At 34.4% G+C, this 23,083-nt stretch overlaps 2 protein-coding genes across 8 annotated transcripts in view; one reads left to right on the forward strand and one right to left on the reverse strand.

Annotated features, from left to right (window-relative positions):
* Nucleotides 1-23,083, forward strand: part of Sdhaf3 (Succinate dehydrogenase assembly factor 3) — a 173,504-nt gene that overhangs the window by 102,530 nt on the left and 47,891 nt on the right. The gene's annotated exons all lie outside the window — the stretch shown is intronic.
* Nucleotides 1-23,083, reverse strand: part of LOC145729096 (protein turtle homolog A-like) — a 132,664-nt gene that overhangs the window by 15,451 nt on the left and 94,130 nt on the right. For all 3 annotated transcript variants that reach the window (XM_081979712.1, XM_081979714.1, XM_081979713.1), the window contains exons 3-7: nt 13,430-13,638; nt 4,857-4,967; nt 3,147-3,350; nt 2,945-3,090; nt 2,735-2,891 (exon numbers count right to left, since the gene is read on the reverse strand). In XM_081979712.1, the coding sequence (XP_081835838.1) occupies nt 2,735-2,891; nt 2,945-3,090; nt 3,147-3,350; nt 4,857-4,967; nt 13,430-13,638 (827 nt within the window). The remainder of the gene's footprint in view (nt 1-2,734; nt 2,892-2,944; nt 3,091-3,146; nt 3,351-4,856; nt 4,968-13,429; nt 13,639-23,083) is intronic.

Consider the following 23,083-nt stretch of genomic DNA (forward strand, 5'->3'; position numbering starts at 1 on the left):
ACTTCAACTTTGATGGCTTTCGTCCGCTTTTTATACCGTGATATTGCATTATCGGCTAGCTTTACTCTTTTCAACGCGATACGAAGATTTTCAGTTTTTTTCAGTTAATCATGAAATCTTTATATTTAAAATAAAAATCAATCAGTCAAAACAGTTACAGGGTGTCTAAATAAGAGCTGTTATCAGCTTGAAGAAAGTTTTAAGCAAAAAAGTTCAATTAGACAAAAATGTATGGTAATAACATTGGTTACCTAATTAACACATTTTTAGTCATTTATTTCCTCTTATCCGATCGGGGCGCGTTTGTAATAAAAAAAAAACCGTCACCGGATATTCCCGCCTTAATTGCGTCAATACGTTTGCGCCCCTCAATCGGATTAAAAGGGTTAGAACCGCGATATTGGATCGCTTTTAATAAAAGTTAATTTGTTTCCCTTGCCAAAATTATTCTTTAAACTAATCTGAACGTAGTTCACTTTGACTGGAGGCTATCCAAGCTTTTTCGGTAAGATCAATAAAGTAAAAAACGACGACTTTCTACCTTCAGGCAACTGCAACGTCGCCTGGGGATGAATAAATCTAAACCTGGATTGGGCAAACGTTAAATAAACACCCCGATAAATAACTTGCGCTATGTTTCGGTTCATTAACGGCGGGCCCTACCGCCGCCGGCAATTATCTACCGCCCAAAATATTTTATTCCGAATTTCCGCTTTATTTTAGTTGTAGATCATTGCCTGGTTGGTTTGTTTGAGTGTTTAATCCAGCCCTGTTACATACAAAATTGCATTTTTTCTGACAAAACAATTTATGCTAAGGGTGATGATTGCGAGTTACAGGGAAGTGTCAGAGTTGACCATTAAATACTTTGTTTACGACCACTGTTCAGTAGCACAGAAACTACTTAAATCTGACATCAGAAGAATACTTATTATTTCTGCGTCAAACTCATTAATCTTGATAACGAGTCTAATATTAGTGCATTAAATGCAGGGGTCGATGCCAAAAACAAAGTACCTAAACACAGTGATTTAAAAAAAAACAGAACTAACCTACTACTATTGTAATTTAATCTTCGTAAAAATTTAAATTCAAAATGAAAATTGAAACCGTCACGTGACACTTTTTTGCACATGCGAACCACGTGGTCGTGTAACAAACTGTCAACTACTGTCACAAAACGAGCAAACTGATTCCAGTGGATAAATAAGACAGATATAGTGGAAAACGTCTGACAATTACAAAAGTCAACATAACCTTAAAGTTATTTCAATGTTTGCGTAAATCACAGCTCTGTTTGTAGTTTGTGATTGGTCAACAAACATTAGACATTTACTCCCATTTGCTATGCTATCACTTTAAATCTTTGTTAATGGCAACTTTATCGTAAAAATCAAAATTTTGATGATCAAGAGTGGAGATTAAGTAAAACTGTAACTCGAGATAAAAAATTACCTTTAAGTAGTGGAGAACTCTTAAAAACCAGCAAAAACCCGGCAGGTTCTAATTTACAATTACCTATTAATTTCACCACAAAAATCAACACTTTGGTGATTAAGGGCTATTATGCATTTTTGTGAGGTTTTTAAGGCAAACTGGAGCTCGAGAGATGGGAAATTACCTTTAAAAGAGTGAAAAGTCTTTGAAAACTAGTAAAAACCCTAAAGGTTCTCCTTTACAATTACATTGTATTGTATACAATTATATTAATGGCAATTTTATCATAAAAATCAAAATTTTGATGATTAAGGATAGGAATTTTTGACGTTTTGAACACAAACTGAAACTCGAAAGATTCTAAAATCACCTTTAAAATAGTTGAAAATCCTTGAAAACCAGCAAAACTCGAGAGGTTCTCTTTTACAATTATTACACTGTTTTGAACATAATTTTATTAAACAAATCGAGGAAAATGGCTTCAAATTTAATTTGCTTAAACAGTGATTTTAATTAAGTTATGAACAAATTTTGCTTAATTAATTAAGAACACTAAACCCTTTTACAAGTGACAGTTTTATAGAGGTTTGAGACATTATCCACTTGATGTGCCAATTTTGTATTCATAATAATTGAATTAATTAAATCGTAATAATTAATTGACTTTTAGTAGTTAATGCTTGTAAACGAGACTTTTTCTTCGATATTAAATTAATACTCTAAGAGTTCATATTTTGTTGAGGAAACGTGAGGGTGAAATGTCACATTTTGGTACATTGGAACTGAATTAAATTAATTATTACACAACCAGGCGTGGGCTCTGTAGATTGTTACGAGGAAACTTTACAAAAGCAAATTTAATTTCTCTTAAAACGAACAAAGCTTTATTAATCCTACTTTTTTTGTAACTTACTTGTTGCCATTATGATTTGCTGCCCACGTTTTTAAAATACCTTATACTTGAAATTTCCGACTTTATAACTAGTTTATCATAATTTGTCTGTGTATGATACGCACGTGATTTTTGAAAACAATAAACGTCAACCACTTCTCTAAGTAATTTAAGGAGGTAGCAACGATAAACATAAGCAAACAGGCAGCACAAAATGAATTCCTTTATAATAAAGAGCAAGTCAAACCGTTCCATCTACGAAGGCAAATATTTACTTCCACGTTTGGGGAGCTTTTATTTTAAACGCAAGTCCCGTTAGGAAATTACGCGTTTTTGTACCTGCAATATTTACCGTTCCGAAATTTTAATACTTAAGGCACTTAATTAGAATTTAATGGTACTCACAAACAACGTTTAATTTGAAATAATCCTCTTGGTTCATGTGGGGTAGTTTCGGGTTCTCCCCGATGCATTTCAGGATGGTGCCGTCGTCTTCTGGGACTGGGACAAATGTTACCGTGCTGGTTACTGTTGAATCATTTGAGTTTTCTTCCTCGTGGAACTAACATCGATATGTGTAAGTCAAGTTTTGAGTAAAAAATTACTGAAACCAACCTTTCCTCTTCTAAAAGGTCGATTGTCTCTAGTCCAGATTACTTGAGCTTTTGGTCTTGAGCCTGTTACTTCGCACCCGATAGTAATTTCATCATTGGCCACTAACTGACGAGGTTTCAGGGAGATTATAGTAGTTATTGGTCTTACTGTAATTAAAAATTGCTTGATACACAGTTAGTTATATCAATCAGAGATAACTTACAAAGCAATTCCAGTCTTACAGTTTTTTCTAAGGGCATCATCAGTTTGGTATTGCTGGCCTGACATTTGAAGGTGGAGTTCAATCTATCTCTAGATAATCCTTTAACTTCCAGTTTATTGACCAGGACGTTTGGTTTTACTTGCTCCACTTGTCCGCCCACTAAACGATCATTTACGAACCAGGAAACTGTTGGAATTGGACTTCCTATAAATAAAAAAATATAAGTATAAATCCTATAAATATTCTTTTTGGAGGAGTATAATTTTGCTATGTTTTACTTCCATATAATTAATGTCTTAACTACCTAAAATGTGCGTTATTGCAATTTTTCCTCCCTAAAAGAAGCAATTTTAGATTCTTTTAATAGTTTTGAGGGTCCAGACTAATTATTTATTAATTTTAAGTAAAAAAGTATTTAGTGCTTTGCTTTCAAAGCCTTTTTATCTCTTAAAAAGTTTTTTTTTGAGTATATCTATGAGCTATTTTTTTCTATTTAACGACTTCTAAAAATATTTAGTCTTAATTTTGGATAGACTATTTTGTTACTTTAAATTAGTTTTTTACCTATTTTAACTTAGTCTAACCTAATCTAACAAATAATGAGTTTTGTAGCAATCGTCGTCATTAGTAATTAAAAGTCAGTCAATTTTAATTTTTGAATACTCTGTAATTAATGTAATAAGAAAGTAATTTTTGACATCTTTAAGAAAACGGTATCTGATAAAACTCAGTCACCAATCTAATTTTCTTGTAATCCCTTCAAATTTCAGAATGAAAGGGAATAAATTTGGAAGATAAATTGGCTTTTCCTTGTTATGAATCTATCAAATTTAATTTGGTTAGTACTAAAATGCCTTTCCAAATAACGTGGAAGAGTGAGAAAATTATAGAAAACTGTTATTCTATTTTAACAGTAATTAATAGAGTTATGAAACTCCCGACTCTCATTGCTGTATTATTGACACTTTCTTATGGAAGATGTGAGTAAATTGAAACTAAGGACAGGTTAATTCAAATTTGACTCCCACTATTTGGATTTCGAAAAATGCTCCAAAGTTTTGTCCAAATGAAGGTTTTTCTTGGTCTACTATACTAATCGCGGCCATATTACATTTAGGGATGTCAAGGTGGCCATTTTAACAAATTCCGGCATGGAGAACATGAATTTAGTGTCCGTTTTGCTGTAATTACCGCCATTTTGTCTCTGACTTTGAAATTGCATTTTTAATAGTTTAAAGATATTTCTTACAGATAATTGAACATTGGTACAGAATTTCTAATGATAAAACCATATTGACAAATCTAGATCTGTGTTTCACTAAAATCGGTGAAATACATTGTACTGTGACTGTAGAAATAAGACTAAACTAACTTAAGTTTGTTACCAATAGTGATCGAAAGATAACAAGCTCAAAATCATTCAAGATTTCTTAAGGGGGAAAAGTTTACGTAATGCATCGAATCGCTCCAGGTAACAGTTGCAGCATAATTTTCTGCTTTCCAGTTCGAGAAACTGAGAAGTTATTAGCGCAATCGGGCTTTAGATTGACGCCACACAAAAGGGGACGAACATGCTGCGGTCTCGATGAGATTTCGAATTAGCGCTCGCTTATGCCGGATAAGTTTGTTCAATCATCTGGTTTGGAAGCCGCAGCAATACAGAAACCGCAAATTTTGATATAAATTGATCGAGGTGAGGCCAAAACTTACCTCCTCTCACTTCACAGGTCAGGACTAGTTCGGACGACTCCTCCAAGGGACCAATAACGTCGGACACGCTACGCCCCACTTTGTCGTAAATGATTAGTTGGTGAGGTGGTACTGAAATATAATAAAAAACCAATCTAGAGTAGTTAATTGAAACAGTTTTTGCGCCTGTAAAGTATAAAAAGATTTTTGAAACATGCAGAAATTAACGTTGTTACAAAACTCCCGATCTTCATCGGTGTGATACCTAAACCGTTTAGTATTAATTCTTTCAAGGACTTTCTAGGACCAAAAGGAAATTCGGATTTGGTTTAGTAGTTGTTGACGTTTCGTCATTTATTTAAACTTCCTCAGGACAATTTTATGAAGTCATTTTAAAAGCTAAATAATTCAAGTGTTGGCGTAACTTTCCCCACTTAATAAATATTAGAAAATCTATAGTACACTGTTGAAAGTGCTAATCCATTAAAGTTTAGCCGGGTAAGAAGTATTTCAAACTTTCCCGCCCTTTATAACGCAATGTACTATTTACTGCCCGGCAAACTTTAGCCAAGTACGAAAACTAACAACATTATTAAAATGGGAATTGATTTCGTTTAAGGAATTTTATGCCCGGAGACTATTATCCCGGTTCCGTGCTCTAGAAGGAGATAAGACGACCGTAAAAAGAAAATGAGAAAAGTTTTTTAAGGAGGGGAAATTAAAAGAAAAATTGCCGGGACATTTTTAAGCTTACTGTTTCCTGTTGGTTCGAAAACTATTTTATTGGGTCCAACTTTGTGAGTGATCAATCGGCTCTAAAGATCAGAACAGGTAAAAGCGATTACAGAAACGCGTCAGGATCTGCGGGGACAGAAAATGCATTATGCATGGTAGACGTTTTTCCAATTAAATTTTCAATTTCCCCAAAAGTTTTTCTCATTTTCCCGTTCTATGTCGGCGAGCCGCCACTAAAATAAGACACTGTTATATTCAGCCAAAGGGGGTTTTGAATAAATTCAATTTCCGAAAGCAGGACGCCTTGATTATGTTTCCATTAATGAGTATACAGGATGAGCTAAATTGATGCCAAGCCAATATGTTGATAATCAAATAAACTCTCTCTCTATATGTAAGTATAATAAGTAAAACTGAAATACAAGAAGAATATCCAGTACATAGAAAATCAAACAACATTGGTATGACGTCATAAACGTTATAATAATTCGTGCCAACATAAACTTCAATGAAACCACATTACGAGTTTGAGTTTTTGAGACGTTTTTGTTTCGTATTAAGAAGTCTCTGGTATTTTCAGAATAATCGGGCAATATTAAATATACGAGTATCTTGGAAATTTAAGGATTCTTTGACAAAATCTGAGGGGTTTTCAGTAGGATTTGGAGGCCTCTGGCGTTTTCAAGATAATTTTAGAGACTTTGAAAGGTTTAGAACTCTTGTAGAGTTATTTGATAATTTTTGGTAGGTTAGGTAGCATTGAGTATTTCCAGAAAAATTCTAGATACAAGTGGCAATTTAAAAAAAAATGTTTTGAAGGTTTAGGACTCTTTAGGGGTCTCTGACATTATGTGGGAGGTTTTCAGTAATATTTAGAGACGTTTCGAAAATAATTATTATAGAGTTTAGAACTTTTATAGAAGCCTTTAGCAGTTTGTGGGAGGCTTTCAGCAGCATTCAGAAGTCTCTCAAACTTCCTAAACCATTCTAGAGGCCTCTGAAAATTTTTAAAAGTTCTTGGAAGGTTTAGGACTCTTGCAGAAGTCACTGCCAATTTTTGAAAGTTTTTAGAAGTATTTAGAGGTTTCTAGCAATTTTAAAAAAATGTTGGAGGCTCTAACAATATGTGGGAGCCAGAAATAGTTAGAGGCTTTTGACATTTCTAATAAATTTTTAGAGGCCTATGACAATAAAAAAAATGAAGGCTGTAGTCACTTAAAAGTACTTCTAGCACAGTTTCAAATGGCTTCAAGTGGGTTTTAGAGACTTATAGCACTTTGAAGAGGCTTTTGGCACTTTTTAGTGACATTTTAAAGGTTTTTGGCACTTGAAGCGACTTTTGGCATTTGCAAGTAACGTTTCAGAGGCTTCTGGCAGTTTCAAGTGGCTAATGACAGTTTGAAATAGCCTCTGTTATTTTCAAGTGACGTTTGAGAGGGTTCTAGTACTTTCAAGTGGCTTCTGGCTAATGACACTCTGTTACTTTCAAGTTGTTACTTTCAAGTTAGCAACTTCTAGTACTTTTAAGTGACATTTCAGAGGCTTCTGGCCCTCTCCAAATGATTTGTGGAACTTTGAAATGATTCTTGGCCCTTTTAAGTGACGTTTCAGAGGTTTCTGGCAGTTTCATGTGGCTAATGATCCTTTCAAATAGCCTCTGTTACTTCTACTGAACTCTTTACTCTCGCTGAACTGAATTTAAATTTAGACAATATACAAGAGAAGAAGTAAAAATTTAAAAAACTTTGCTACGAAAACTACTAGCAAAACTTTTCAGAAGAAAAAAAAATCGATAACTAATCGTCATACTTTTATGGAAAGCAATATTTCCTATCGCTTCATCTAAATACTTTTCGCTTGGGAACTTTGCAACTAATATAACTTTTCGAAACTGGTAAAATTTGTTATGTCGTCGGGCTTCGCCTCTGGTAAATATTTCGTCAGAAATTCGACTAGAACAATTCGCCCTCGTTACAGGTTTACTGTTTTAATATACCTAATTTCCGACTATAATCTTTTTGAGTAGGTATATCTCAGTTTGAAGTGTTTGTAGCTCTGAAACTCCCTTGTAACGACCTCCATACAGGTGTCGCTGACTGCGGTAAACCAGATTATATAAACCCGTTTTGCTTGGTGTATAACTTTTACTACTTGTCGTTGAGAATCATTATGTTTATTTCAGTTTTGAAACGGATTAATATTAAGTGCGCGTAATCCGGATTGCTTGAATACTTAAAGCGAAATCGCACTCTTTATTTCTTATTTATCCATTATGTTCATTCCCTCGATTTCCAGAGATTAAATTTTTAATTTCGCTCCAGAACTTTTCTCATTTTCCTTTTAATAGAATTATCTATTAAAGTGAGGAGTTTCAGTCTAGATTCGAAAAATTTAGAATTAAAATCTGTTTTGCAATGGGGGTAAAACGGTTTCGGAGAATTTTAATTTAGTTCCTGACTGTTGTTGGACTTGATGGGTGCTAGTTGAATTTCCGACTGAATAAATACATACGTAGCTTTTTGACTACATTAAAACATTTGAGAACACACAGGGTGGACCAAATTGGTTTTGTTAACCAAGCCTGAGACGGATCGTTTTTCTGAGATATGAGTGATAATAACTTTTTGTAAGGTAATAAATTACATTATCTCTGCGAAAATACTGGTATTCCATTGGTTGTGAAACAGTGATGTTCTTAAACAAAAATTGAAAAAAGTATCATACTTCTATGAGTTATGATGAACTTTTTCAATTTTTTTACCCATATACTTACATGAGTGAATAAGACTTCCTTTTGAGTGGGTATAAAAGAGTAAGAACCAGTGCTTTTAAGCAAAAATTGTATTCTATTGGTTCTCCCTCACACTTTTCTTTTCTTCGAAAGAAACTCTTTTTGTTAGTGAATATAAATTCCTTCCTTTATTTCTTTTAAATACTCTTAGATGATATTTAGAACTTGAAGATTCTCAGTTGGAATAGGATATAAAGTGTGGTCCAAATTGGTGATGCATGTATTGGGATCTCGAAAACGGTAAGAGCTACAGGGTCGGTTAAATGGGGAAAGTTTTAGAGAATTTTATGTGAAATTTATTTCCGGTTTCCAAATTAAATTATCTTTCTCCGTTTTCCGGAAAATTGGGAAAACGTCAGAGGCTGCATTTTAAACACTCTTTAACAAAGCCAAAGAGAGTTTTGAAACTAAGACATTATTAAGACACTTTTTTACGTATAACACGATGACGTAATTAGAAAAAATCTATCGTCATTGGTTTCCGAGATATGGATGATAACTTTGTAAATTCTTGTGGCCGCGTTCAAGATGGTTAAAGAGTTTAAAGAGAAGATGGATTTGTTAAAGAGTGTTTAAAATGCAGCCTCTGACGTTTTCCCAATTTTCCGGAAAACGGAGAAAGATAATTTAATTTGGAAACCGGAAATAATTTTCCCATAAAATTCTCTAAAACTTTCCCCGTTTAACCGACTCTGTAGCTCTTACCGTTTTCGAGATCCCAATACATGCATCACCAATTTGGGACACACTGTATATTCATAATCTTTAACTTTATTCAGCGTTTCTGTTTTTATTCTTTGAGGTAAGATTGTTTTTAATTCACTTGGAGGAGCTTTAAATGCTCTTGGACTATTTACTTTTTTGGTTTTCTTTCCAAAATCATGCAAAATTAATTTTTATTTTATAATAAATGCTGTTTCTAAGCAGCTCGTAGTAATAATCTTGAAATTGTTCACGACTTATAAATTAATATTTATGAAAAAACATAATTCAGTACGCCATGAGAGCATTCACGTTATTTTATTCATACCAGTGTACTTTATACGGGAGCACAATAAATTAGGTGCATCATGGCATGCGAAAAATGAATGTTCACGAAGATCGGATTATTAAGAAAAATGGATCAACGGCTTAAATAATATCGTTTTTAAACCTACGGTTATACGGAAGCTTTCCATAATTTTATGTAAAGTGAAAGAGCGTATAGTGGGATAAGTGTTTTACATAAAAATATTAGTTTTCTGGCTTATAGGAATTCAGGAAGCACTTCGTTTACATTGATGCTTTAATAACATGGACCATTACAGTTAAATAACGGTGAAAATTACAAGACTGTATGAACGTTTGCGTGTTCGGTTTTGCAGAAAAAAGGCACGGAAAGGGAGCTAAGGTGAAAATCTAAATATATCCCTTTGGGGGGTAGAATCGATCGGCGTTTCCTAGAAAGCTGTTCCAATAGCTGGGTTTTTTTCCAGTTAGTTGCTACATTAATTGGTTGCAGTTTCGACGAACTGTAAATAATACGCAAAGGGTCGATTTCTCTAAATTCAAATAAAACAGCCAGAGCACATATTAATATAACACGGCAAATAGAACTGACTGAAGTTTTATCTGATAGCACGAATTGTCGTTGATGGAAAGCAACTTCATTAGCTTCAGTATGGAAATTCCAATTCGGTTAATTGTGTCCATATATCATCCCCGAAAACGCATACATGTAAACAATAGGCTGTAAGGGTGTCTGCCAAGGTTTTCCGTGTTGTCATTGGGAAAACTATGCTAATTAATGGTAAAACCAACATAGTGAATGTCTGCGGCACTGTAACATGGAATCCCTTTTAAATAATTCCAATACAACGAAAGAGTTTCGTGGCAATCAATCATCGGGTATGGTCGATCAAGGGAAATAATGCTTGATGTTACTATTGGAAATAGATAGGGTTTCGTTTAAATTGGATTAATTCGTACGGGGTGGGCAATGCAGTTAATATCACGTACCTTCCATTATAAAAAATCGTTTTGTTGCCCTGTGCCAGTCACTTTTCAGTTGCCAATTCAGGGTCGGACTAGAATTTTTCAAATTGTTGATTTGTCTCTTACACTGTTCCACTCCACTAAAGATTTTTAGCAAATATCTTTGAGGACTAAAAACTATCTGAAGAAAGTAAATTAGGAACTAAAAAAAAAGAAAATCAGCTTAAAATGTTTCATCAAAATGTTCTTGAAGAAACCGCCAACAGTGCCAATAAGTGTCTCTATCATATTAAAAGTTTTTTGCCCACAGGAACCTTAAAAAAATCAAAAACAGTTTCTTTACAAAATATAAACCATCATCAGCCTGTAAAAATTCCAGTTAACAGTCGTTTTGGCTGTTTTTCTCAATTTGACAGCTTTCGCATTACTTTTTTAGTGAAATGTTAAAAATATCAGGTTAATTGAGGAGCTACAAGATAATGTAAATAAGAAAAGTTGTAGGAATTTTTTACAAGAATGTATTAAGGTGTTTTTGTCCTTAAGCTTAAGCAGGAAGGCAAAAAACCGAGTTACAAGCTGTCAAAATTGCAAAAAGGTTTGACTCAATTTAGTGTAATCGAGCAAAACGTTTTGACAACTTTGTTGTGCGTTGTTCTGACGAGAACTTTTAAGGTTATAATTTGATATAAAAAGTTCCCCGATACATGTCAAAATATCCAAGTTACAAGCTGTCAAATTTGCAGAAATAGAGGTTTGAGTGAATTTAGTGCAACTGGAGATTCGTGATACACTGTCGGTTGTTTTAAGGAGGAAACTCCAGGCTACAATTCGATATAAAAAAATATTTTGACACCTGTCAAAATAACAGTGTTATAAGCTATCAAATGTGCAAAAATAGAGGTTTGAGTGAATTTAGAGAAATTGGGATTTTGTGATAAAATAACCGTGTTGTTTGACTGCTAGTCCAAAAACACTCCTTATGAACAGAACTCCAGGCTACAATTTGACCGAGTTACAAGCTGTCAAAGCTGCAAAACTGGCCATTATTTTGACATATCAGTTAAACTTAGACCATCCTGCGTTTTAAAAAATGTGACAGCTCATAACTCTGCTATTTTGACAGGTATTATATCGCAGTTTTTTTACCAATATGTAGCCTAAAGTGTTGTATTTAAAATGTATCAATCCTTACAAACATTGTCAAATAATTGGGTTATTCTTTCAAAAATCACAATACAGTTAAACCTCTATTTTCAAAAATTTGACAGCTGGTTGCTCAGGTATTTTGACAGGTAGAGTACCCGGGTTTTTATCAAATTTTAGCCCAAAGTGTCCTCTTTAAAGCGACATAGCTTCCCTACAAACATTATTACATAATTATAAGTTATTATGTTAAAAACCACGATTGTTCTAAATAGGGTTAATCCTGTGTTTTCAAAAGTTTGACAGGTGGTAACTCAGCTATTTCGACAGGTATTGTGACTGGGTTTTTACCAAATTGTAGTCCAGAGTGCCCTCTTTAAAACTTCGTGTATCCCTACAAACATTATTAAATAATTAAGTTATTCTGTTGTGCAAAAACCATAATTGGTCTAAATTGAGTCTATCCTGTTTTCAAATTTTTGAAAGTGTGTAACTTGGTTATTTTGACAGGTATCGTGAGAGTTTTTTTTACCAAATTGTAGCCCGTAGTATTGTAGTAATTGAGTGTTTTTTTAAAATTTTTATTGAGAATAAAATTGCCTTTAAGATAAAAGAAAGCAATTAAAAAGTTCAAGCTTTCCAAATGTGTTTAAAAATGTAATTTAACGCAATATATAACAGAAAAACAGTAATCTAAGTGAGACAAGGTCAAAAAATGGGGAAGGAAACAAATGTAAGTAGAAGGAAAAAAAGTTAAACACTGAAGAGGAAAGAGAAGAAATTAATAAGAATTGAAGACAAATAAAATTAAAGATATTTGCAAGTTGCAGTTCACTGCAGAAATGTTTTTTTGGCAACACTGCAGTACTGATATGTTGGAGTGTTATTAACAGTTTATTACTTGTAAGTGAAATCAAAACTCAGAGTCGATCTCCACAAATATTTATTAAAAAGGTTGTTAATTGCCTAACATGTTTCGGGTGTATTCAGACACCCATCTTCAGAGGCTTAACTAGATCACTAGTCTGCTGACTGTCATTCTAAAAGGGGGGGACAGTTGAACCCAAATGTACCAAGGTGGTTTTTTATTCTGCACGGGGGAAAAAACCTTGATCAAAAACCCAGTTCTGGTACAGAGGTGACAGGTTGCTCCGTTTTTTATTCTCGAAGGGGAAAAAAACTTAATCAAAACCCAGTGTTGATGTCAAAAAGTGAAGTTACTAGCTACGTTTTTTATTCTTTAAGGGGGAAAAAACTCAGGACATGTCCTGCTGCACCCAAGCCATGTTGCCCTGCACGGTCACACCTCCACAGTGACAAAGGGAAAGTCGCCCTCATTTTAATTTGTTAAATGTTGCACTTGTGAGTGTCCACCGCGGTTTTTTGTTGTGTGACGTCCCTTTCGTGTTCATTTGGTCTCCTCAGATAGACATGCAGTTTTTACATCATTCAACTTCTTCGGGTTTTGATTAAGTTTTTTCCCCCTTAAAGAATAAAAAACGTAGCTAGTAACTTCACTTTTTGACATCAACACTGGGTTTTGATTAAGTTTTTTTCCCCTTCGAGAATAAAAAACGGAGCAACCTGTCACCTCTGTACCAGAACTGGGTTTTTGATCAAGGTTTTTTCCCCCGTGCAGAATAAAAAACCACCTTGGTACATTTGGGTTCAACTGTCCCCCCCTTTTAGAATGACAGTCAGCAGACTAGTGATCTAGTTAAGCCTCTGAAGATGGGTGTCTGAATACACCCGAAACATGTTAGGCAATTAACAACCTTTTTAATAAATATTTGTGGAGATCGACTCTGAGTTTTGATTTCACTTACACTCACTACTCCACTGTGTGCATATGGACTACTACTTTTCGAGTTTATTACTTTGTCAACGTTGTTTCCACAATTTGCTGATTTTTGATTTACTAACGCTAAAACAATCAATAACAAAAACTTACCAATGACGGTCAAATTAATGGCAAAATTCCTTGTTGGTGAAGTCTTAAAGTCCACTCTACACCGATAAATGCCAGCGTCCTCCAATCTGACACTGTCCATAGTCAAACTGGCCGGTTTTGACACCGTGACAAAATAGGCGCGAGGTCCGAGCAGGTGCGGATCGGCCCATTGTACCGCTTTGCTCAAAGGTCTGCCTCGCACATCAAAACTGCAATAAACAAAGAACGGTTCAGTGCGTTCGCGATTTTTCATTGTTCGGCCTGTTTTTATGAAAAGTACGTACGGCACACGGAACAAAGTGAGGAAATCAATAGAGCAAATAGAACCTGTGGAATTTAAATGGGGGACGGCTTCGGCCATTTTTAATGAATGTATTTGGTTTGAATTCAAATCGTCTATAGGCGCGGTGTCGGGTGGCGTTTGATTGAATTTTTATCTGCGATTTGCCCGGCTGTGCGGCGAATTTCGATGAGTGTGTTTGTATAATGGATTGTTTGATGCCTGTATTGTAGTTTCCGTTCAGTGGTCATTATTTATGCATTTGTTCAAGTTTCAAGTAATGCTAGAAATCAAGCAATAAGCGCAACATTTTACAAAAAGCAGCAAGCTAAAAGCTAATTTTTTGACCCATCACGAACCACCCACTGTACTAAAATTTATGCAAATGTTCAACTCTCAGATTTCGAAAATACTGACTGAAATAGCGTTTCAATGCATTTCTGACTCTTTTTTTTATTTTCAGAAGGATTTATCAGATTTTATAGTCAATTTATTGTCTAAATAGCAAATTTCAGTACCGTAACCTCCAGATTTCGAAAATACTGACTGAAAATATGTTTCATTGCGTTAATCCTTCCTTTTTGATACAAAAACTTTGAGATTAGACATTCTAAATAATTTGGATCTTTATTTCAGTTAAAATTTACTAGAGAATTGATCTAAAAACTGATTAATTGATGTCACGACTGAAACATAAAATCAATCAGATGCGGCAAAAAACCCCGTCGATATAAAACCGTCACAGTAGGTAGAGAAAAACAAACCGCTTTTCGGCTATTATCCCGACAGTTCCCTCCTCCACTGTTTCGTTGGCAACCTTATCTGAGAATTAATACCCGAACAAAACGACATTTTAAAGACAGGACGTCGGAAATGTCCCTTGAAGCGAGTAATCTATAATCGGGATAAGCAACTACCGAAGCGCCTCCGCAGGGAATGTTTGATAAAAAATGTCGGGTATCGAACCCAATTTAGACCTGAGATTTTCTTTTTTTGGGGGGTGCTGCTGAGTGAGCTGGTCGGTGATATATTATTTAACTTCTTGGTCTTTTTCAGGCTGTTCGAACGAACAAAAACGCCCCGAAGTTGACAATAAAGTACTTATCAAACTATCATTAGCTAAAGTTGGCTTATCAGTCTGTGAAATAAAAGGTTTAGGTATGAGTCTAATCACCCGTTTAACGTGAGCTTAGAATCGCAGATTACCGTTATAAAAGACGATTAAAACGTGCTGGGCTTAATAGAACAATTTCGAACTTAAAATAGCCCTAAAAGTTGTATTATTCAATCTATAGGGTTTCAAAATAGTAAATAATAGAAACGCTATTTTAGATAATAGCTAGCCGGAAACGGCCGATAAATAATTGAAATGTATACATTATATCCGCAATTTCAATGATGCATATATATTATTATCTAAATAATGAAAGCTTATTTGCTACGTCACACGTAAAATATTTGAAGCTCCGACTAATTTTCTATTAAATATTCCATTAGTGCAAGTCCGTATTGAAATCCAGGAATTAAATTTCAAGCACCCGACACCATCCAAAAAGGGTTCGATTCATTTAACCCAATGTCATTCAATGACACATCAGTTATGTTCATTATCAATAATTTAGCGACTAATCACCGTCATTTAGCAACAGCCAAATTATACCGAATACACACGGTACGGATTGTTTTATTTGATAAGTTTATGACACTGTTGGAATGTAAATCACTTGACAAAGAATGGCATTCGATAGGTGATTTAGTTACAAAAAGTAGGATTTATGCAGGACGAGCATAGCGATGGCCTGCAATTTGACTAAGGATTACGTATTGGGAGATTTTCGAAACATGTTTCATACGAAGAAATTTTTATTCATTATTAAATGTAGAGGATTCATTACGCACCCTGAAAATTGCTTGTCATTCGTCTATTTCATCCCTTAATCAATTGTCTACTTATCCGTTCTCTAAACTGTTAAAACTGGAACTGTTGAGAAATTAGGCAATATTTCTATAGGAGTAGAAAAATGAAGTTTTTCTACCAGTTACTCTAGTTTCTTAAAGATAAATTATTGTTTAATATGTACGAAAATTAAGTTATTCAAGAACTGAAAAATTACTATTATTTCTGATACTAAACTTCAGATTTTTGTGAATGTGAATTTGCATACTTAAAACAGCATAAATTGTCCATACGAACATTAGAAGACGTCAAACAAGTATTGTCTAGTAGAATCTAGATTATTTCAAATTGTGTTTTTGGTCGGTTCAAACTTTGACACTGCTTTTCTCTCTGACTGTACCAAATCTGCGTGTTTTCTGATGTTATTAGATAAGAAATTGAAGATTCCAAAAATGTGCTTCGTCATTTTCTGATTCCAAGTATGTTTGATAAGCAATTATGTCAATGACTGTCAAACTGTGCTTAAAGCAAAAATCATTGTCATGTGATTGCTGCATGATAACTAAATTATCATTCAAAAAACACATCATATCTGTCACTAATGTCAAAATTTACATAAAATTATTTTTACAAAAATTACATTTTAACGCAGTTCTCAACAAGACGTGTTTCTGAGGTTTATGAGCTTTATTTTGACAATTGTCAGTAAATTACAAATTGTTTAAATAATATCTTATTTCTCATAATTTAAACATGAGATAATAAAGAGAAGGGACAAAACGCTGAAAATGCTATTTTGTAATAAAAGGCTACGTTTTCATAAAAAAGGTATTAGATTAGTACAGGAATTATTTTACCAGAAAAGTTTTACTTTTGATAAACCAAAAACAGCCTTTTGAGTCTTTGTTTTTTAGGGTTTTATGTTGACAATATTGACCGAAAACTACTTTAATAAAACTAATAACAGCCATGGCAGAAAAATTTTGCCTTTCAAGCAAATTTCAATTAAACCCATAAATTTACTGGTAAAATTGGTAAATTTTCCTGTCACACTGAATTTTATTTAACCTTACCGGTAAATTTACGTCCATCCTTATATAAGAGTTTTATGAAGACATAACGACAAAATAGAAGAAGGAACAAGAGGAAAAAACTCAATCTTTTAAGTCTATCATTGACTTGACCATAGTAAACTTTGTACCAAAACTTTAGCCACAATCTAACAAATAATCTTTAGATCCTTAGATAACAGCTTAGGCTCAGTGTACAATGACAGTTTAAAGACCGGTTCAGTTGAACTTTAAAATGGATTGCTGTCAAAGTGACTTTCTTGAATTGAACCAGGTTCAAAAGTTGAACCACGGTTGTACAACTGGGCGTTAGTAGGTTCTAAAGGCCTTCCTTTGCCACTCCAGGCTCCTTACTATAATTCAAACTTATTACCATTGTAAATTGCATTCAAGCTTAATTTAGGAATTTTGTTGTGTTCCAAGCAGTTCTAGAGATACATTTTTGAAGAAGAAGTCTTTTACTTTACTGTGCGTTCTGTTAAAAGCTGTCTTTGGCTGCTATGATTTAAATGGGTATTACATAGAAGCACCAAGTAACCTAGACTAAAGGAATTTACTTGTCAATTCAAAGCCCAGAAGCTTGTGATTGGTCAACAATTGCAGTTTTCAGCTTGCTGTTTTTTTTTGACTAATCACAAATTACGCACAGTGCCAGAGCACGTACGAGATGAGAGCAAAAGTAGTTTGCGTACAGATAGAAATTTCTAGAGCCCTTAAGCAGTTAAACGTAACCGGTAACCTGATTATCTTTTATGGAAGGAAACTTAGGCTTGGAGCGAGTATTCAAAACACGGCGGGCCAATTAGAATTATTAGAATTTCTAGTAGCTGCAACGACTTTGAAATACATTTACACCGCTCAAATGCAAAACGAGAATTGCCCTTCCGTGTATAACATAACCGGGAGTGCAACTCGCATAAGGTGCGGTTACCGAAAACACGCTGAACGGATTTAATAAAGTTGTTCTTCCGCCATTCGCAGCGGCATCAGAAACAATTATGAATTAAGAGTTATAGTAGCGGGAAAGCCAGCTCGAGCGGAACTGGTCCGCTAACTTAATTTCGGACTGGGTGCAGAAATTCCTAACTAATTTGGTCGAAAACGCCGTTGCTGTGCTCGTAATAAATAATGGCCTTGCGGAAATATTTGTTAACGGTCCTCCGAGCTGGATTGTTTCGTAATAAACCATACAATTTATACACGCGTTCTAACGGCTGCTTGTCTAAAGATCAGTAATTTTTAAAATTAATTCCTAAAAAGGATTATTGCTAACGAGCATCTGCAAATTCAGAAACAATGTCTCCCGGGAATGCTTCATCGGCACGGCTAATGATAATGACACGACGTGCAAATGAAACACAAAAGCCTCCGGGAAAGCTTGCGGCATTTATACGTTTGGCAGCTCTTTAACTGTTTCCCTTCCTTGGAATTCAGAACAACCGGTTTCCTTTTTTGCTTCCTTCAGCTACAGTACTAAAATGTGATATTTTTGGGTTTTAACACGAACCGGATATAATTATATGGGATCTCTAGGAAAACCCGATACCTTTGGGCCTTTTCTTAATGGATTTGATGCCGAAAAACGTCCAAAACTACGTGAAAAATCTAATAAACACAGTGGCATAAAGAGAGAAAACAGAAAAAATGACAAAGAACAGAGTTTGAGTACTGTTTATGTTAAATATGCAGAAAATAACAAAACATTACAACCTGCTTGGTTCTTCAAGAAGCCTTTGCTGTATAAATTTTAGAAAAAATGTGAAAAATCTTTATTTTCTGATATGACAACATGTTTAATAATATTATAGCCGGAACAAGGTTTTTATAATAGTCATTATTCTCTAATGGAGATGTTTGCCTCATAAGCTGTTAGTCTCAAAAAAAGCGTGGATTATACTTTATTTTTTCCACGATCACTGATCATTACCACTACTTAATTCCAGTTGTGGATTATTATTGTCTTTCAGAAGTTTCTTTGCACTTTTTGGCAAATATCTCTTTTTGACGAACCTTAGAAAAATAGTTCTTTTTCGTAGGAAACTTTTTTGTTTTAGTGCTTTTTGAGCAATCTGTAGAAAAAATACGATCAGTTGATAATTGGTTTTGGCAAATATCTCCGTTGGCCCCCCATTTAGAGGTAAAAATTTGGTCAAAAACTGGTTGTTTTCTTTTAAGACATTCCTGCTTTTTGACTTTTTTTACTGAACAGTCTCGGGTTTAGGGCTAGTATAAATACAAAAATGTTAGAGCTGTTATCCTAAAATTTTCAAGTTTCTATGTAAATTCCTATACTAAAATTTGGGTAAAATTTTAGTCTAGACCCTAGATAATAAAAAACAAATTCAAAAAGGTGGAAGATTTATTAAATATTATTTATATTTATTATAGGAACATTGTTACAAAACTCGTTCTCTTCATCGATCTATATACTCTCGTGATATTTTTTTGCCTTGAATTTTTGATTTTAACCTTGAATAGTAGCTATTATAGCAAATCCATATGTGTAGCATTTGTGGAAATCACAAACTATAGTGCTGCGATTTTCGCAAATACTGCATGTTGCCAAGTGCTCCATAAAAAATAATAAGTAACAACTACTGTACGGTTTCACTTGATTGACAGTTACTTACGTTAAAGGTTCGTAAAAGTTTCGAATACTGCGAGCAGCAGTAATTTTATAAGATTAAAACAGTTTGTCATTTGGTAAGGCGACGTCATAAAACGTCTAATAAAACCGAGGCACAAAGGTGGAAAAACTAATAACGGGCCCCAAACACATTCGTAATATATCTCGTAAATGAAATATGTTTAAAGGTGTGCGCCTTACCACCACCCTAATGAACCTCATTCCGTTCTACAAATACAATGTATCATTTTTGACCGTGAAATATTGCCTCAGTTACTCTTAATAAAATATCCACGATTTATGAGGAGTTTTTTCCTGCCCTCGAGACTTATTTTGGATATATTTGCAAACGTTTTTTCCCCACGGCTGCACAAACAATTATAGCAAGAAATTCATAATCCTGATGTTCATGATTTTCCATTTCTCTTCCGCCTCCCCACGTTCGCTTCCTCATAAAGTAAATCTTTGATCGGCCCGTTTTATTCTCCCTCAGTTCGCTCCTTTTGTTCGTCCTGCATTGTTTTTCGCTAAGCGAAAACCAATTTGTGCCGTAATGTTATTATAGATGGCGTCCCCAGTAAGGATCCATTATCTCCTATATTTACGTGTCTTTGTTGTTTCCTTTTTCGCGTGGATTCGACCAGAAGGAGAAAGCTAAAACCCTTTTCAACTGAGTGATGTCTTTTATCGACTAGCCCTGCTTAAATGATAATGATAGCGATGTGCAAATGAAAGACAGGAAGTAATTGAAGCAACTTGCGGTCTGTATTTAGACGTTCGCCATTTCTCCGGCCTTTCATATTACTTCGTTTCCTTAAGAGGTTTCGGCTTTGGGCCCTAATTTTGGAACTAATTTATTTTGTTCAGTTAATGTAGACCTTCTAAATTATAAAAGGGGCCTTCGGCGGCCCAACCATAGGCCCGAATAGAATGCGAATGTTTGTTACAAATTATACCATTTTCTTGTTCCCCCTTTTTTTTTCTCTTCTGTTTCCGATGAGAAATCTGGTTTGAAATAATAATCTACATTTACTTTCTCGTTTTTCCATTATTTATATTGCAAAACCCGCATTTCATTTTGTGGGAAGAACCTTTTATGTGTGTACTCACAAAATATGTTAATTTTTAAGGACTCATTTTTTAGATGTAAGATTTTATATGATTTGTGTTATAATGCGCCCTAATTAACATCTTTTAAAAAATTATCCTTTAATTTTCACACATTACAATAAAATGGTATCATATTTATGACAGCATTTATGGAAATCACAGCTCTGTTAGTTTTGTGATTAGTCAAAAAAAGCAGCAAACTGTACGCTGCTTTTTTGAACTTTGCACCTTCAGAACATGTCAAAAATGTCCTCTTAATCTGAAAAAGTAATGCTTCAACTACTAGAGACGTATTTTGGCGTCAGTGTTTACTGGAGTGTTGAATATTTTCAAAATGAAGGCATTCAGATTTTAGTTTCAAGTTTAATCAAGAAAAACCTTTTCTTAACTGAAACCTTGTAAATTCGACAAAATGTTTCTGAATTTCAAGATTAAAGGGGGAATTCAGAGATGATCTTCAATTTACACTCATCTAAGAGTATTTTCTTATAGTTCACTCAAATTAGTGTTTTTTAAGTTCACTTTACTTTATGTATTCATCAATTAGATTCAATGAGGGCCTAAAATCTGAGTGTGAATGAACAGAAAAAAGAATTGCTTTAATTTAACCTAACTTGACCTGTTTTAGAATTAGTTTTTTTTTTATTCACTGAAACCCAGAAAAGAAAGCAAATAGTTATTTGCGCAACTAGGGAGGAAAGTGCAACTTTTGCTCTCGCGAACAAGACCCGACGCGAAGCGGAAGTTCAAGGGTGCAAAAAGCAGTTTACTCCAGAGTTGCGCATCTAATTTTTTCTACGACCAATGTTATGTTTTATGAAAAAAAGCAGCATACAACATAAATAGTTGGCTGAAAAAGAAGATGATGTTACTAAAAACAATTTTTTAAGAAAGTGACAAACTGTCTTTAGAAAGTGGGACTTTTACTGGTGGCACTTTTCCTCCCATGGGAGAAAAATACTCTGCTGGCACTTTCACTCCCTACGTAGTGAAAGTGATACTTTCATCTTTCAAAGTAGGGAGGAAAGTTTTATTTTCTATAAAATCTATTTTATGATAAATATGAAGCGCTAACCGAAAAAGTTTAAATAACTGGTGAGGAAAAATAATTATTAAAGAAGTGAGTGAAAAATTGCAGCTAAATGAATATGATTCAATTAATAAGCAATTTATTTTTGGTAAAAAGGTTAAATTTGCACGGATGGTAATGTTTCACAATCTTTCAGAGTATGATACACTTATTTTACCCAAAAGGCCAAAATATTTCTAAATCTTTTCAAACCAATAAAAATCCGATTATTTTTAAGAAATAAGGTAATTTTGATCAGAAACCTGTTACTTACCATTATACTAAGTCCACATGTGCAACATTTGCGTATAATAACGTTTGTGTTTGTGTGTTTGGCCATTAAGCAACTTTTTGAAAAAGTTAATAAAGCTTGACCCAAAGCCAATAGCAAAACACTAAAGACAGTTTTTCACTGTTTAACAACAGAGCCACTTTAAGAGTTTTTATCTTGCAAACGATAAATCTACCAGCCGGCCATTATTTCTTGATCCCCTTGGGACTATATCGATTCCCAATGTCTCGTGTAACTAGGACAGGTGCCCCTAAACTAACACTCGTTAGCCGTGTGGAGGGGTACTGAAATGTCGCCCTTTCAGTAACTCAATTCCAATTATTTAGAAAGTTTGACGGTCCGCGGTAACTCTAATAACGAGAGTAAACTCGATAACGTTGTGTGTGGTTTATGTGCAAGAAACCATCGAATAAGGGCCGTTTTGAGCTTTCGGTGGGCGAAACAAAAGGAACAAACTTTGCCAATCCTTAATGGAAGTCGCAGTAAGGAGAAACCGGGATCGATCTTAATTAGTCGATCGGCTGAGGTGTTGAAGTTTAAAATTAAACTTCTCCCATTGGAGGCGACTGGTCGTAAATCACAGCCGCCCCCTTGTGGCGGCATTTTAAAATGTTAATAATAGTCACGAGGGCGTGATTTTCAAATATAAATCGGTCCGGGCTGCGAATATATTTTATTGTAAGCAGATGCTCCGAAGTGCTCCCGGAACGCAGCAATTATCCGAATTAATGATTTTAAATTATTCAAATTATATTACTGTGTATAAAGCTGTAGCGTGTGACAGGGATTACAATAACGGACAAATTAATCAGTGCAGACCAGTGGCGTACTATAGTTTAACCCAAACTTTCTTGACTCTTTCAATTATATTGTTCAACTCTAGGCAGTAAAAAAGTCACGAGTCGACCTGGATTAATCGACTTTTTTCAGTTATAATGGCAATTTATGGAATTTAAACGAATCGAATGCAAATAAACGGTTCGTTTTGCAGGCAATTTTTGCCAAACACGCTGAACGCTTGTTAGTTTTTCATTACGAATTAAAATATGACGCTCTGCCGGAGCGGTTCGATTTTGTTTAAATTAGCGAATTAGTTTTCTAGCAAATAACAATGGCGTAAATGATTTACCGTTTTATTTTGCCTCTCTATTGGATTCCTCTTAATTGTGTTTACAATTCTGATTTCACGCTTTGTTTAACTAAACGCGAATATGGTTTGTGGGTTATAATTACTGCGCACCCTAATGCTGCAACACTTTAACATTCATAAATACAATCAACTCAAGAGTTGTTTTTTTAACAAAACAATT

Source organism: Ips typographus, linkage group LG5 (genome assembly GCF_016097725.1).
Source record: "Ips typographus isolate SLU linkage group LG5, UJ_Ityp_2.0, whole genome shotgun sequence".
Taxonomy (NCBI): Eukaryota; Metazoa; Arthropoda; class Insecta; order Coleoptera; family Curculionidae; genus Ips; species Ips typographus.